Source organism: Paramormyrops kingsleyae, chromosome 25 (genome assembly GCF_048594095.1).
Source record: "Paramormyrops kingsleyae isolate MSU_618 chromosome 25, PKINGS_0.4, whole genome shotgun sequence".
NCBI lineage: Eukaryota > Metazoa > Chordata > Actinopteri > Osteoglossiformes > Mormyridae > Paramormyrops > Paramormyrops kingsleyae.
The window spans coordinates 24,251,114-24,268,039 of record NC_132821.1 but is presented as its reverse complement, the minus strand read 5'-3'; the positions used below and the strand labels follow the sequence as shown (position 1 = coordinate 24,268,039).

General features: G+C 45.7%; 1 protein-coding gene across 8 annotated transcripts in view; it reads right to left on the bottom strand.

Moving 5' to 3' along the window:
* Nucleotides 1–1,045: 1,045 nt before the first annotated feature.
* The window catches only part of gab1 (GRB2-associated binding protein 1), a 41,376-nt gene continuing 25,495 nt past the window's right edge, over nt 1,046–16,926 (bottom strand). For 3 of the 8 annotated variants that reach the window (XM_023799258.2, XM_072706922.1, XM_023799265.2), the window contains 11 exons: nt 16,196–16,490; nt 12,854–13,064; nt 12,441–12,506; nt 11,261–11,883; nt 8,809–8,900; nt 8,300–8,642; nt 7,031–7,117; nt 5,077–5,170; nt 4,548–4,674; nt 2,865–2,993; nt 1,046–2,699 (listed from right to left, as the gene is read on the bottom strand). In XM_023799258.2, coding sequence (XP_023655026.2) covers nt 2,541–2,699; nt 2,865–2,993; nt 4,548–4,674; nt 5,077–5,170; nt 7,031–7,117; nt 8,300–8,642; nt 8,809–8,900; nt 11,261–11,883; nt 12,441–12,506; nt 12,854–13,064; nt 16,196–16,490 — 2,226 coding nt within the window. In that variant the 3' untranslated portion in view covers nt 1,046–2,540. Of the gene's footprint in view, nt 2,700–2,864; nt 2,994–3,494; nt 3,571–4,547; nt 4,675–5,076; nt 5,171–7,030; nt 7,118–8,299; nt 8,643–8,808; nt 8,901–11,260; nt 11,887–12,440; nt 12,507–12,853; nt 13,065–16,195; nt 16,491–16,926 lie in introns of all 8 variants that reach the window. The other 5 variants (XM_023799260.2, XM_023799259.2, XM_023799262.2 and 2 more) reach the window with 5 other exon arrangements.

Sequence of the window (16,926 nt, the reverse complement as noted above, 5' to 3'; positions counted from 1 at the left end):
AACAAGTAGCGGGAGCCACGTTTGAAATGAAAGCGGGTAATTCATAGAACTTACGTCTCGCCTAATAAGATGTGATACAGGCATATCTAAGGTTAATGCTTCGCGCATTAGAACTACAAGACCCTATAGCAGCCAATAACGTAATACCTACACCATTAATGACTGCCAATAACCTATTAATTTGTCCGCTCTTAATGTAATAAAAGCCGATAAAGTAATAACTTACCAATACCGCACTAACATGTTTGAATCAAAACTCAACACATTTTTACATTGTAGACTTTTACACAAAAGGGGAAATTATTCCGTTATTTGCAGTTAATATATAACTACCGTTAATGTAAAAACTGCTACAGACCCTAACAATCGTGATACTGCAAAATATCTATGTTCTAGTTACAGTCAGTAAAATATCAGTTAATTGTATCTTCGAAGGTACTAGAAGTCTTGGGCAAACACTGGCATCACAAGAATAACTGAATAACTCCAACCAAGGCAATGAAGACAGTACTAGTGCCCTGTTGTACTGCCTTCAAAACGTAGCGAGTTAACATGAAATCCAAACTAGGCGCTAGCAGATTACGGTATATGAATAATATCTGTTTGGGATACATCCCTAAGCATCCTGCAGAGGTGACGCTGCCTGATTGGCTAAAAAAAAGTCAGAATTTCGACTTCTGAGATATATTTATCTCAATTCCGACTGTTTTTTTCTACTCCAAATAGCGGAAACGGACTTTCATACAAATGAAATAATTAATTTGTGAGAGTGCTATATTAGAGGAAGACAAAAGTATCGAGCAAGAGCAAGTAATATTTACCTCAACATGATTATTTAATAATTTAAATTAGTCGGCCTTCAAAAGAATATAGTTCTTAAAGGACAAGTAATTGGAGTTTAACAAGTTGTTATTCGTAAAATAAAAAAAAAACTAAGTTGAAATCAGTGAAAAACTGGCATTTCATTATTTTTTCCTCTCCTATGGGGGTTGCCCCCCACCCGAAGACACCGTCATTTCAAACTATAACTGAAACAAAAGAACTGTTCATTATATATAATGGTCTTTATTTAGTTTAAAATGTACATTTCTCTTTTGATTCATTAAAAAAGATTAAGCATCAAGGATTTGGAGTTTGCAAAAGAAACTTCTGGGAGAAAAATAGGAATAGCACTTCAACAAATGGTACATGCAAGAACAATGCAGCTATTATATACAGCAAAAATCTCCTCATCAATGGTGAGTTCAAGGATGAAAAAGTTACTAAAACTAGTTCATACACAAACAAGATTCTCAAGTACTAAAAGTTTACATAAAATGGTTTGTCCTATTTACAAGACTTATAAAGTTGTCGATAAGGCAGTCAGTCCCAAGAAAACTGGATATCAATTAAAAAATAAATTATACTCTTCAGAAAATATGCAATGAATTGGCAAGCCAGTTAAAAAGGAAAACAAAGAATCAATTCCTTTAGCAAAAATAAAACTGGTATGTTTCAGAAATGCATTACTTTGCAGAAAAAGCAACACATGCCTATGACAAGTATGTCTAAATTTCCTGTCGATCGTGAAGGAGTTTAAGAGCAGTGAGTGAATTGTGTTGCCTCTGCTGTTAAAATGAATGGTAAAAAAACAAAATAAATTACAACTGATAGCAAAGTTAGTATTTCAATGAGTACCTGATTTGTTCTATTATACTTTAGTTTGATACCTTGCATAATTAACAGGAAGTCTAAAATCTTCCCATTAAGAACTGTCACAGTTGTATATTCCACCCTTTTCCCGGTGGTTTAATTTGACCATCCCAGAAAGTGCAGCGTTCTATCCTGCAGAACACACACACTGTAGCTTTCACATAGCTAGATATTCGAACATAAAGGACATTCACATACACAACATTTTTCAACATTACTACTTGCATTTTGTACAGCACAGATGTGCACTTTGTGCTATGCGCCTGGGAAGATGATGGTCTGCAGATTCACTGTGTTTAATAAGCCAAAACCCATGCTTGCGCGCAAAAAGAACCTACAGAAAACTGAAAACAGGAATTTAAAAACCCGAATCTACAGAAAATCACTCAGATCAAGGTAGAAAAAGTGTGTCAATGCATAATAAATGTAACTCAAAAGCTACTATTGCAAAAAAAAAAAAAAAAAAACCTAGAAACTTGGCATACGATGTGATGAAATTGTGTGCTTTAGGTGAACTTTTACTTAACAGGAAAGTGTCAAGCAGGAAGTAATGACAGGATTTACAAAGATGTCCGATGTAGTAATGGCCAGACAATTATAAGCAGACATTTCCCACATAAAAGAATGGCACTAATTTCTTTACAGTTCCTGATGGCACCAGTGACTCTTGGCACCACAGTTCAAAAGGGCAGTGCATCTGGAGAGTTGGCAGCGTAAACAGAACGAGGCACCTGACGTCAGGTAGGGTGGGGCCTCTGTCCCACAGGGGGGTCATGGGTAATGCCTGGATACAAGGGTTGGGTGGGGTGGGGGAAGGTGAGGAGCTCCGTGTCCCAGATATGAAGCCTTCACTTAGAGCCTTTGGTGGAAGTGTCAGTCTCTGTTGACTGCCTCTCATCATTCCAGGCTTCTCTTGTGTTCTTCAAGGCCTGCGTCCGCTGCTGGTCCACCACCACATAGTCCACACGTTCATCCGAAACACTGCTGCCTGTCCCATTGCTCTTTTTCTGGAACGGAAAACATTTTCCACATTGGTCAACTGCGTCTACAGCTACACTCTGTGGTTTTGGTTATTAATTGCCACAAGTCCTCCTCATCAGATCTCCTGTGTGGCTGCCTGAAGCCTTAAGAGGACCTTTAAAACCCACAACAACGTCCTCAGAGTGGCACACCTTTCGCGGAGGAGTGGATTTGCCGGTGTCCAGGTCCAAGTCAAGATATTCCACCTGCTTGTCTGCTTTGGTCTTTGTCGTCGGGCTGCTACCTCCATCAGTGCTCATCTGAGGGCCGAGCTTCATGCTCTGAAAGCAAGGAGACAAGTTCAACAGGAGAAGCAGGCTGGAACATAACCAAAACTCACTGAATTCCAGAAACATTCATGACCCCAGCCCAAGCATGGTACATCTTTAAAAAGAATGGCAATGTGTCTATAATGATGGAGGACTACCAAGAAGTAGAGATGACTATAAAAGATTTTTTTTTTTTTAAGTGACACTTATGTGAAATGTAGGCTGGAAACACAGGTTTTGCTGACGTCTTGTTTCTGATACATCCACTTATTCCATTAAACTGTTCCAAAGGCTTTGGATAAAGAAGATTCAACTAATATATAATTCTTCTTGATGACAACATGCTCTCCCTTTTTGTCCCACATGGGTAGTTAGACAGACCAAATGAACAACAAACTAGGATTACAAGGAATTCCAGACCAGCGGGCTCTACAAGGGGGGAAAAAAAAATCCGTTTTGGGACCCAACTGGTCTCTGGGGACTAACTGCTCCTTGTGGGAGCCCTCTCCTCACCTCCTCCAGCGTGTCAAGACCTGACACCTCCCTCTTAACGGGGGTGATAGGGACCGTGCAGTAGAAGGACTCCTCTCTACATAGTAGGAAGACAGTAAGGAGAGGAGCAGGTGGTCAGGACACAATGGGAGAGGAGAACAGAAACAAGGGGGCAAGATGACTAAAAGGGAGGGAAAACATGGAGGTTGGAAAAAAAAAGATAAGCAAATTAACAAAAAGGTCCAGGAAATGGAAGCAGGGACTGATGCCACTTCAAAAAGAACATGCACACAGGCTGTCACAGACCCCTTTCATCCCACACGGCAAACGTGTTCTTCTGCAGTAATACACAGACAAGGCACGGTAAACCTCGCAACTTTGATTATCCAACAACAGTGCATTAAATTTTTTTTTACAGGGCCTGTGCTGAGTTGCAACATGAAAGGGGTCCATGGAAACAAGGTGGGGGGGGGGGGGAGTGGGGGAGGGGGCAAAGTTAAAGGGACCCTGAATAGAATCAGGTGACAAATCAGTGTGAGAGTCAAGTTGGATTTCTCCAAAAAAACGAGTTCTTGGAGAGGAGGGTAAAAGTCAGTAAAACAGAAGTGGAAATACGTCAACAGGAGGAGCGGGAAAATGTAGAGAAGGACAGGAAGTGGGAGGAGCCCTTCTGACGTGGCCATGGAGGACTGGAATGAAACGACTTTGGCTTTTCAAGAATTACTACACTGGTTTTTACTGCCAAACGACTGGTTTCCTAGCAGTTGTACATGGCCAGCTGTATTTCCGAGACGTACGCTATGTGATCTACTTCATCGGGGAACAGCTGAGCCATCACTAGAAGAAGATCTCTCGTCGTACCATGATTCTTCATGATGGTTTAATCAAGTGTGTACCAGAAGAGGAAACCTGGCTCTAATAAAGCCCTAAAATTTACAGAAGCTGAACTTGGAGGTCAGCAGCTCCAATGTATCCACAAGAAACTCTTAGCCTTGATACAACCTTGATAAAAGCAATTAAAATTTAAACAGAAACAGTAAAACAAAGAGTAATCGTGGAGCTGGGTTTACATACTGTATCATCTGAAGGCATACTAGAGTTGTACATGGCTACATAATTCTCCTCACACTCGTCGGACTCGTCACTGGAGGCGGTGCTGTGCACCGACGGAGGTCTCGAAGGCATAGGAAACCTGGAGGGACTGATCATCAGGACAAGGTTTACACACATGCATGCTCAAACAAGCACACACACAGCTCCAGTTACAGTGGCTTAGTCCCTGCAGTGACACAGAGTGGCCACCAGGGTAGCTCACATTCCACCATCTTGCCCATCAATCTCAATCCGCCACCTCTAGTTGTTTGAGACAAACTCAGCGGGCAACCTGAAGCACAGCTGTAGGTACGCCAAGCACAGTGGAAGGTACTGGCAGCTGCAGGCATCGCTTGCTGTATTCTGGTGATGCTACATGGCTTCGATAGCTCCCCGACTAATGAGCAAGTGCATTATAGAAAATGAGTGAGATGATGAGGGTGAGCATGCAGTGGTGCAGGGTCAATGTCACACAGCAGGCCAAAGCATGCCAAAGGCACAGGACACTTACTCCCGAGCAAACGACCTGGTCACGGGGGAGTGGACAGGGGCTGGCAGCTCCTCCCATTCAGGTAGGGTCTTTATTTCAAGGGGCGCTGGTCTAGCTGTAGAGGGGGATACAGACAGTTACCTCTGATAACTTTGAGAATGACACAAATATTAATTTTCACAAATCTGCTGCCTCAGTTTTTATGCAATTTGCATATATTCCAGAATGTTAGGAAGAGTGATCAGATGGATTGAAATTAATTCCAAAGTCCCTCTTTGCCATGAAAATGGCAAAAAAACCTAATCCCAAAAAAAAACATTTCCACTGCATTCCACCCCTGCCACAAAAGGACCTGCTGACATCATTTCAGTGATTCTCTCAGTCAGGATTTGGCCCAGAAGTTGATTGACAGCATGCCAAGGCGAATCGCAGAGGTCTTGAAAAGGAAGGGCCAACCCTGCAAATATTGACTCTTTGCATAAACCTAATGTAATTGTCAATAAAACCTTTGACACTTATGAAATGCTTGTAATTATGCTTCAGTATACCACAGAAACATCTGACAAAAAGATCTAGAAACACTGGAGAAGCAAACTTTGTGAAAACCGATACTTGTGTCATTCTCAAAACTTTTGGCCACGACTGTGCTGCCTGAACAGCTACAGTTACATGATGTGGGCCTCTGTGTGTGATGTCCTACGAATAAATGTCAATGTATCAGCAAAGTCAACTCAATATGATGTGGCTAACAGACTGAAACATCCACATAAAATAATAATAAAAACGTTGCAATGAACAAATGGCTGAGACAAATAGTTCACTAGAGGGCGCCGTTCAGCAGCAATATAGCAACTGACCAAGTGTAGTATTATCCAGACTTGATCATACGAGAGTCAAAACTTTTTAATAAAGGTAGGTGTCAACAATACTGTATTGAATCAAATTCTCAATCAAGCATTAAATTAAAAAAATTGTTTTACTTTTCCCTCAATAGTCATAAACAAGCTCTGCTAAGCTACATTAACAGCAGCTTCAACATTTGTAATATGATAAAAGTTTGTGTCTAGCCACCTTTACAGCTCAGGGGTATAACAGGCAGCCACTCCTCATAATCCCCAGATCTCATGCGACTGCAGCATTCCTGTACTACTGTGAACAGCTGGCACGCGCGTTTCTCATTGTGTCTACAGGTGTGTGGCTCGTCGCTTTAATCGCAACCTTGCATGACCACAGAAGCTGCGTCGCTCACTGGCCCAGTGAAAAACCAGGAGGTACAGCGTCGCAGTGGCACAGGAACACTGGATCAAGAATGAATGAAAATGGCCATGAGAGCACATTCGGGATGGTAACACGTTCCTGTCGTCATTGGTAATTATCTCTACGCAGCTGGGGCTGGAGGACGTCCAGCTGCAGCAACGCCCCAACAGGGGGCAATCTGCCGTATTTCTGGATAAATGTCTCTGGCGGGCTAACTGACGGGCACCAGCTGGTGGGATTCATCACACAAAACAAACACTGATAACCAGAAACACACAGTGGCCTTGTAAAGCAGACTCTCTAAAATGCACCGGCGCTCACATGCAGCCAGCAGAAGTCTGCCTTGTCTCGCCTGATAACGCTCTTCGCCTCTGCTAAAGGGACATATGTGATGAGCACAGGGCTTATACTTCAGCCGATGTAGCAAGAAGGTGTCAAAGCATCTTTCTTCAGACACAAAGAGAAGGGTATCAGAAACCTGTGGGCCCAAAATGCACTAAGTGTCTTTTGATAGCGTGTGTATATGTATCATGAAATGGGAAAGCAAACAGAGAAACACAATATGAACAGAACACGAGACTTCCGGAGACTTGAATTGTCTTTTCTTTTGATGGTTTTAATTAGTGAAAGATCCATCTATATTTAAACGGTTAAACGAAGAAACTGCAAAAAACAGAACCGTCAGAATTCGTATTTAAAAAAACAGCACTGTACCTACCCTTGCGGCGTCCTGGGAGTTCACCTACGGTTTGTGAATCAGTTCGCTCTAAACCAATCGGCTTCACCCTTACTTTTGGGCTCTGACCTGATTGGTAAGAAAAGAACACTCTTTTAAACCAAACCTTTAATTCTCACCATCTCAGCCACCTCCCCATGCAAAGCAAATGGATAGAGCATACAGCTGCTCTCTGTGTGACCCGTAACTTGGCGAGCAGGACGTCAAACTGAAGTTCAGCTGTAGAAAAAGCAGCAAAAACAGAAACTGGAAAGGGGACGCGTCCCCTGCCGGGGGATCAGAGATCCCTATCATACCCCAATCACATGCAAGACAATCCATTCATTCAAGACAAGCTGTACGGAGCCACAGATCATAGCAGAGCGATGCGGCAACAAGCCTTAAGCTAGCGTAGAGTGTCTTGCACAGAAAAACAGTGGCAACAGGAAGCATTCCTGACCACCAGGTGGAAGATGAGAACACTCCTTCATGGACCAGAGACCATGAAAGCCAAAGAGGGAGCGCAGGTTTTGTGGGTGATGGGTCTGTGCCTGTCCCTTCATTATACAACGTACCGTGGGTGTGTGTTTCATCATCCTCATAGCACAACCTCCAATTCCTCTTGTTTTACAGTGAATGCCATTCCAAAAATCAAGCAGCACTCCTGTGGCAGTTCTGTTATGGAACCCCCCCACCCCCACTCCCCCATCCTCCCTCCTCTGCAGTAACACGCAGGGTGAATGTGTAATCAAAGGGGCCCATTCAGCGGGTAACAATGGGAACGGAGGTGAGGGGGGGGGGGGGGGGGAATCACGCGGCGGGTGCCAGCGAAAGGAACAAAATACCAAAATGCTAAAAACGGCGGCTTCGGAATTCCCCCCAAAGCCCAGGCCCCCCTGCCATATTTAGTACCAGCTGGAACCAATAGGAAGAGGTTGCATGGTGACTTATACTGAAGATGTTAAGAATAGTTAAAAAAAAAAAAAAAAAATGGCAGCCTGTCCATTTACATTGGTCTGAATTCAAGAACTGCTATCCTTTTAGCTGACCCAAACACAGAAACTCATAAATGTACGATTCTCTTGTCAAGCATGCAGAACAATAGAGTGTGATGGAGAGAGAGGAGTAGGAATTCATTAGAAAAGTAGCCATTTTGACCAAACAGATATACTGATGGTCATGCAGACACACTGAGCATCATCCTGACATACCTGTGTGCACAGACACACGCTCACATTCAGGTACACACAGAACCCCGTCCTCCCAGTTCACCTTTCCGGTCCGGTTTAAGGTTGCGGTGAACTGGTGGGGGCTGGCAGTCACTGATCAGCATGGTCCGGCGCGGTGGGGTCTTGGGGCTGGTGCGGAAGCCCATGTGTGCTGGTGGGGGGACCTGCTTGCCCAGGGAGGAGAACTCGGCCGGGCTTGGCGTCATGGGCACGTAGTTTGTCTCGTGGATGAGCTCTACCATGCTCCCCATCTGATGGTGGGAGGGCGAGTTGGCACTCATGGGTACATAGTTCTCATCCACCTCCTCCATCGAAGCACTGCTGGACGCAATCATGCGATTGCTCTTCTGTACTCGGTAAACAGGATCACAGAACTGTGTAAACTGCTGCAATTTCATGACAAAAAAAATAAAAATCACAGTAATGGCAAAGGCCACATTCTTCTGTCTGGGGATGGGCTGTACAGAATCACTGAAAAACCTTTCAATTACAGAAGGGTAATCCTTCAAAACTCTCAATAACAAAATCTCTTACGTTAAAAAAAAGACTTACAAAGCTGCCATTTAAGCTGTCATTGAAGTCAAATGAACTGCTTCTATCCGACAGAATTCTTGGGATGTCGTAGCAATCTTGGGATCCGAAATCTGGAAAAGGCATAAATGTATTGATATACCACTACACACACACACACCACATCTTTTACACCTTTTTCTGTACTCTTCTGAACTGATAAAGTTTCCTTGTAGTACAGCTTGTAAGCAAGGAGCAGGAGGGCAATAGGTAGGAGTAATTTTAACACTCATTGTATAAGTTTTGAAGACTAAGCATCAGCCCAAACCTCATGCTAAAGACGCAGCAATAAGCATACGAAAGACGACAAAATTCCCGGAAAAGTAAATTCACAAGAAGCACAAGACTAAGCATGTCACTTCCTGGAAAATCGCGCCTCTAGGAAACCACGTGAAACATGAGCTGATCGGCAAACACGAGCGGCTAAACCCTTTTACCGGAGCAAGATCGTTCATTTGTAGCGAGTTTGGGGAATTAATGAAACGGCACAGGCTGCATCTTGAGAACTGCCTGGTTTCTATATGAATCCCAGTCAAAGCTGTCTGTGCCCGTAGGGTCACCACACACAAACGAGTCCAGGACTAATCACCCTCAATGGAAGTTTTTCTTCGTAGCTCAATCCTAAACATGCTTGCCTTGCAAATATGCAGTTATTTGTTATTCATGTATCATGCATCCTGTCATTCTAGCTGACCCTGGCACCAATGTGTCGTTTAAGCCGACCCTTCCGATGTCATCCAATCTATAATTTAATCATTAAGTACCGCCACTGGGCATTTGCACTTTTTTTTTGAAGGGGATTATTCGAAAAATGCCACGCAATGGTTTATGAGAGTTATTCTGAAGCAAAATCATTAATGCGCCTCGCAAGAGTATGACGCAAAAGTCCGATGTTGCGTAATAACAGTGCCATAATAATAGGCCTCAGAGACGTGTCGAGGACTTTACGATGCCCTTTGAGATAGCATTCCAGGAATGGTGTTTTTGGTTAAGTGCTCCACACTCCAAGCTGAACTCAGAGTGCTGTTCCACAGTGGTTCATATGAAAGCAGAACCTTGTGCTTAGGGATGGAAAGCGGGCAGAGCGCGGTCAACATTTCCTGTAGGTTTCGTTTCACTGAAGAATCAGAAAGACTTTCTGAAAGCGATTGCTCAAGGCTGCCCTACAATGGGCAGATCCTGAGGCAGCCATGAGATGGGGGCTGAAATGGGAAATAGCAGACTTGATATTAAATTATTTGTAAGTTTATACATGGAGACTATATTAAATCAATCACAGATATACAGGTAGAGACTGTGCTGCAGTCTGGGAGTTTGTCTGTCCATTTACTATAAGCGTACAGTTGATGTGAACACACTGGGGATGAAAGCACTCTACATCAGCGGCCTTCCACCCCAGGTATGCCTCGACATCTGGTACAGCTACCACAGGCATCAGTGCCAGTGGTAGGCTATGAGGTGGCCATCTTGGTTTTGGGTGCGATGCCCTTGACACGTGTTCCTTCTGTGGTTTGCTCAGCCTTGGTCACATGACTACTGGCCAACCACGCGCCAATGGTTACTGACCCGGTTCAAACACAGAGGGTTCCTCATGCAACCAAATTGCAAGTGAGATGGGTTTTTCTAAGTCCGGTACTGGGCGATCATTAGCACTGCGTGCGCATTTGCAAGGAAATGTTTACGTTGTGTTGCACCGTCTGTTAAATTACCTACTATCAGCTCTTCAGTATAATCTGATTTGTACCTGGGTGCCCAGTGGGCAAACTCAGAAGCTTTGATGTTTAGATAAATGTCCCTCGTTTCAATTTTCACATGAAATCTGCCAGATTTGGACTTCCCGAAGTCCGAACTCTTGGGAAGGTCTCGGAAAATGACAACTTTGAGCTTCTTCTGCTCTTCCATTTATCATTAGCCATCAAAATAAACATCCCGCCATTCATCTAAGAGCAAACAGCCACGTGTTACTGTACGTAGCCACTAGAGGGAGCTGTCTGAAGCCATGCATCCGCTTCAAAGTCTTCATCGAGGGTTACTATAACAACAACAGACAATATAAACACTCCATCAGAAGAGAGAGAAAAGTTTACTTCTGTAATTAAATTTTAGGGCTCCAATTGTATAGGATAAAAGATTGCGTGGAGAGCAATCCCCCTTTCCTAATTTTTTTTGACACTGACAAGGGCTTTGTACTGGCAGTGTATGATGCAGAATGCAGCATGCATGTGTGCATCTGAAAGCAGTTGTGTGTCTGACGCTTGCAGTGTACGTCCAGTGTGGGATGGAGATAATTGAGGCAAAAGCCCACTGGAGGCACTGAGGGGTAGGACCAGTGACAGCAGGTCAGGTGTAACGAAAGGAAGCAGGAGAAGTGAAAGGTGGGGCCATGGAGATAAGGGTGGCCAAACTGGGGTGGGCCAGCAATGCAGGCACTGACCTTTCCTGAGGCGAGAGGCGTCCATCACGCTGATGGTGTTGCTGTGGTGAGTCCGACCCCCAGTGGGGACGCAGTAGTTGCTCTCCGTCTCCGAGACCGGGCGTGGGATGGCGTACGTTTCTGTTGGGGAGCGCTCGGGTGGGGCGGCTGGGGAGGGTTTTGGGGGGCGGGGAGGGGGCACGTCCGAGAGTACGGATACAGCCACCTCCGGCCCGAGCGTCCTGGGTACCTGGTAAGTGCTGCTGCCCCCGGGAGTGGGGGGGATATCATAGCTGAGGGATACCTGTCTGAGACGATGCTCCACAGGTTCCCGGCGGGGGGGCACGCCGCAGGCGCGAAGCTCGCCTGCTGACTCCGCCCCCGGCATGGGTGGGGAAGAGGCCGACGACTTGGGCAATAGTACAGTGTCTTGAGAGTAACTGCGCGGCAACAAATACAGGCCTGTGTCTACGGACATGGACGCCGCGCGGGGTGGGGGAGAGTCATAGATGGCGGCTGACTGCGGGAAGAAGCCATTCACGGAGCCATGCTTGGAGTTTGAGGGCTTCATGGTCCTGTGAGAAGGGATGTTATCGTTGCAGTCCGTCTCCGTGGACTTGGACTTGGACAGCTCGATTACAGGCCTACTGGGAAGAAGAGGGGGAAACCAAAACCATCCATGAGTGACAGCTGGGTAGCTATTCAGTTACTGTCAGCTGTAGTACCGTCGTTAGGGCATCCCATTAATTAAACCAGGATTTCAGGAACAGAGTGTGTGATTATTACATGCAGTCAAAATTAGCCAGTTTTACCCATTGGAAACTAATAAGGAAATCAGCAAAAATTATGGTATTACTGACAGTGCAAAATAACTAGGTTTCACACGTCATTTATTAGTCATTATCTGTTTCCTGTATCATGCATGGGATTCCTGTTTGTGTGTGACTGTCAGTGAGCACACGCAAATACGTCATCGAGTATACGTGGAATTGTGAAAGTATCTGTTCGAGTGTGTGTCTGCAGTTGTACGTCTGCGCGGGTAAATATCAACCCTGTTCTGCAGGTGTATAAAACGGTAAGCGGTCGTTTGTGGGAGGCATCATGCAAGTGTACGGGGGTACACACGAGCATGTGTGCACATCACTCCACACACACACACCCGCACACACACACAGCTCCCATCTCAGCACAACACACTCACAGGCTAGCGCTCCTGCTCTCACACTGCTCGAGGAGCATGTACTCCTGGTCCCCGTGTCCCAGGGAACTACAGCGATGACACGAGGGAGGCAGATCAGTTTATGGTCAGGGATGGGCGTCGGCCTATGCACTCTGTTCACCATCCTGTATGGAAAGTGCACCACTGGTGCAGTGTTCAAACGCCACTATGGAACGTAAAAAGCCAGCTGCACGGAAAACCAACATCCTTAAGCTGAAAACTGAGGTAAAATTTTATTCTTAGACAAAAAAAAGACCAAGTTAAAAGAAACCTGGATTAACAGATCAACCCTCCGACACCCATTTAAGCACATATTCAAAGACAGCGATTCTACCCTTTCCACTGTAACCCAGTGACCGCATTTCATCCATTCAGACGTCGGTCGCACGTCTCACCTGGTGTCCGGCTTCTTGCTCTCGCAGTTCACCAGTAATACATATTCCTGCGGCTCCTCCAGGTCGGACGAATGCTCCAGGTGCCGGACGCTGACGGGCTGGTAGGGGGGCGGCACACTGGCGATGACCGGGGGGGCGATGCTAGCATGTGCCGGGTGCGGGGGCACGTCCACCACAGCGCCGCCGGAGTGTGCCGGTGGCTTCCGTGAGTCTGGAAAGCAACCGACCCCAGTCCCAGTGGTGAGTCCCTGTTCCAGCTGAACCCTCTTTATTGAGTAATTAACTAATCAGTGATATAACAATCACTGCAGTTGCCGCGAAGCATATCGCATTTTTTTTTTGTACTAAAATAGAAATTTAAATAAATAAAAGACAAGCCACGAATTAAGTTTGCAAGGCACAATTCAGAATCTCAGCGACGGCTGGAAACAGCGGGGGAAGTTTCATGAACAGTGTCACGCTGCTCACATGTTGCTGACAGAGGAAAGCACTGAGCTGCAGAGCCTGTTTATTCTGGATAATCGACTCCAGACCACAAGGAAATGAGGTGTTCCAAGGGCTGCCCATTTTCTTGCCTGTTCAGCCTTGAAAACTCTTGAACTCATCGCCCTTATTACTACACAAGAGAACTCCAGGAGTAATATGGCCTGTATCACCACTCTCTCCCCCCCCCCCCATGCCAACCGCTTTGTATGTGTGTCAAAAGGTAAGGACAAAGATGCTTTGTGGATAGTCTCCTAGGGGGTAGAAAGTGAAATATGGACGGAGATAAAGTGGAGAGCTTGCAAGCCTACTGCTACTGATTTCGCTTTGTGTCGGGAATGTCTCTTATTACAGCTGTCGTCGGCCCTACAGGGGACAGGAATGAAAACTCCACAACCAGTCACTGCTGTCTCCACTGTCGCTCTGCTGGAGACAGGCAGCTTCAAGCTCCAAATCTAAACACAGCCTTGATTATGTTTCACAAACATACACCGGAACCCCATGGTGTCCACGTGTCTGAAGGAACAATGATAAACGCATCGCATCCCACCCAGAGCTTCTCGCTGATGAGTTGGGTAATTCAAGTCCAGACCGGGATTTTGTTTGAACCAACCAGTTGAGTACTCTGTGACTGTGACTCTTTATGCTTAATTGGTTGGTTGAAACAAAATCTTGGTCTGGACTTTTACTCTCTGGACCTGGATTAGCTAACTCTGTCTCTGATACATGTTAAATACCCTTCAGTTTGATAGCTGTACAGTGAGTGTCCTTTTTAAACATCCCACTGAAATGGTATGAGACATTATATGAAACAGATGGCAAATGATTTTGTCAGGCTGACAGTCACATGATCTGTCTGCCGAGGGTGGATGCTGTGTATCTTCATGTTATAACTGATTGTTTTGTCACAGACACAGACATGGATTTTGAATGGTTGTGGACAAATTTCCACTGAAGACCTAAAAAGTCGATTTCCCTCATGCCAGGGATAAGTAGAGTCCCACACAGCCTCAAGTTGTCAGTTCCTCAGGTCCACCAGGTTGTTTTTTTTTCCGGTGATTTGCTGCTCAATACATTGCTTCCCCCCCAGGGCACGTTCATGGCCTCACTACCATTCCTCAAGGTTACAGGTAGGCGGACTTATCAATGGGGTCTGGGGGTCCTTCGTTTGCACTGAAAGCTGCTGATTTCATCCTGCAGTAAAAAGCCACCCCCCCAGCCACCCCGCGCCTTCAGCAGGGTCCCAGGGCCGATCCTACTCCTAGCCTTGCCTGACGGCCTCCTCAGAGCTGAACTTCTTGCTTTGCCAGAAACCACCAGTTGTTCAAGGTCCCCTGTTATCTGTTATCGCAAGAAACTAGCTGACCCTTTACTTTTGAAGATACTGTAATTGTTTCTTTTGAAGCTTTTCAAACTCTCAATTGAAGTTTCAGACAAGGTCAACTATATCCTGCCAATCCTAAACACAGACTACTCCTGACCAGGACCAGGAACCTGATGGCTGATATAAGCAGGTGGTCAGCAACAAACCCTGGACAACGGGATTCATGTATTTTCCTCCCTACACTGAATTGGCTCGACCGGGGTGGGGGGGGGGGGTCTTCATTTCCTTAGCAAACCCAAAGAAAGCTTAGGCAATGCTAACATCTTTTGCAGGGAAGCACTGCTTCACCACCAGACATGTCAACGCCTACAGTGCCGCAGCTGAGTATACATTCCCCAACTGTCCTCCAGAAACCCAAATCACAGCATAACTATTCTCTGGGGGTTAGGGTTAGGTTTAGGGTTAGGGTTAGGGTTAAATGGCAGAAAGGGTTTTGATCTGCAGAACATGGCCTTCCGACAGACAGGATCACGGACGGCCAACTCCAGAAAACACCGAGGGGGGCCCCCACATTTTCCATGGTCACAAATGATGGCCACTCAAGCCTGACGGCCTGCTCTCTCTCTCTCTCACACACACACACACACACACACAACTGCACACTGATGGGTTGCAGAGCTTTAGCTTGTTTGTGTATGCTGGCTACAAAATGTGAGGGTGGGAGTGAGGGAAGGGAAGGGAGGGCTTAAGCCCTACTGGTGGGGAGGGAGATGAATGTTGGCATGGATACAAAAGAAACTAAGACAACAGAGCTGGCTAATAACTGAAGCCCAGAGTGGCAGAGATCAGGTTTAAAAATCACACTTCCATGCTCAGCTTCAGTATATCCCAAGGGCCAAGGTTCTCCCACACTCCTAGGTACTCTGAAGCATCAAAATTCCAAGAGGTCCATGACAGAAGATCCAACCAGAGGGCTGTGGAACACAGATACTTTCCTCCTCTAGTGTGGATACAGGGAATTTTTGGTTCCGCTGATGTTAAATATTGTATAATTTATATTGCTTCTGAGTCCAACTGGGATGCTGCATGTATCACTTCTTGCTTCAGGTTTTTTCTGTTTTTGCTATGTCTTGTGTTAAGTGTTGTGGTGCAACCATATTAGAAAAAGCACAGTATCAAATATGTTTACTTGAATTATCCTGCCAAATGAGAGGGGGAACTGAGAGGGGCTCTGAGTTGCATACCTCACTTTTGACCCTTATGGGACTGATTATGTGCCTCTTTGATGGCTGCCACTGAGAATAAGCACCTTCTCCAGCAGACCCAACGTTCTTTAACCTGTGTCATGTGACCTGCCTTGAAAACCCATTAGTAGGAGCCATGGACTAGGCTGCAGTGTTTCTCAGCTCCCTGCCAGACAGTCTACATTTTTGCTCCCTCCCAGCTCATTACCTAAGAGGGAGCAAAAACATGGACTGTCTAGGGGTAACTGAGGACCGGTTTGGAAAAAAAAAAATATGACCCTGAGTTCTTACCATCATCGGTGGGGTTGAACCCGCAAATTTCGCAGATGCTGCGGACCCACTTGTTCATCTCCTCCTCGGTGTCAGCCACCAGGTAGAAGACCCGCTCGATGGTCTTGATGTCAAAGATGAAGCTGTTCTCCAGGTCTTTCTTGTTGAAGGTCAGCCCGGCATCCACTTGCTCGCACAGGTTTAGGTTGATGATGCGGATGGGCTTTTTGGAGTGGTCATTTTTGTAATACACCAGCACGTCAGGGTCCCCGGTGAGACGGCCGCTCCGGAGCACAAACCACCTTTTCTTCCATGCCTGTGGACGGAGACAGATGTCGCGCAACCGTGAGGAATCCAAACAGTCTCCCCTCATCTGCACGGCACGTTGGACTGTGCCGGCAAACAATTTCATCAGCCATATACCATCATTCCTCAGGCAGACTACAAGATGTCAGTGGTGCTGACCCCGACAGCCACAGTGTCCAAAAATACCCAACCCTGGCAGACGCGCACCAACCACAAGCATGCTTTGGTTCAACTCTCTGGCCTTTGGATTTCAGAAAACATGAGCTGTGGAGGAGGACCTTGCAATTACACTTTTACAATAGATACATTTTATAACCCTCAACATCAGAGAGGAAAACCATAAAGCTAAAAGGTCAAGGAGCATTTTCAAAATGACAATGAGTTTCAGACATACAAAAAGTATAAATAACAGCAGGGAGGAGGGGCTCATGGTGTGCCCGCGGTGG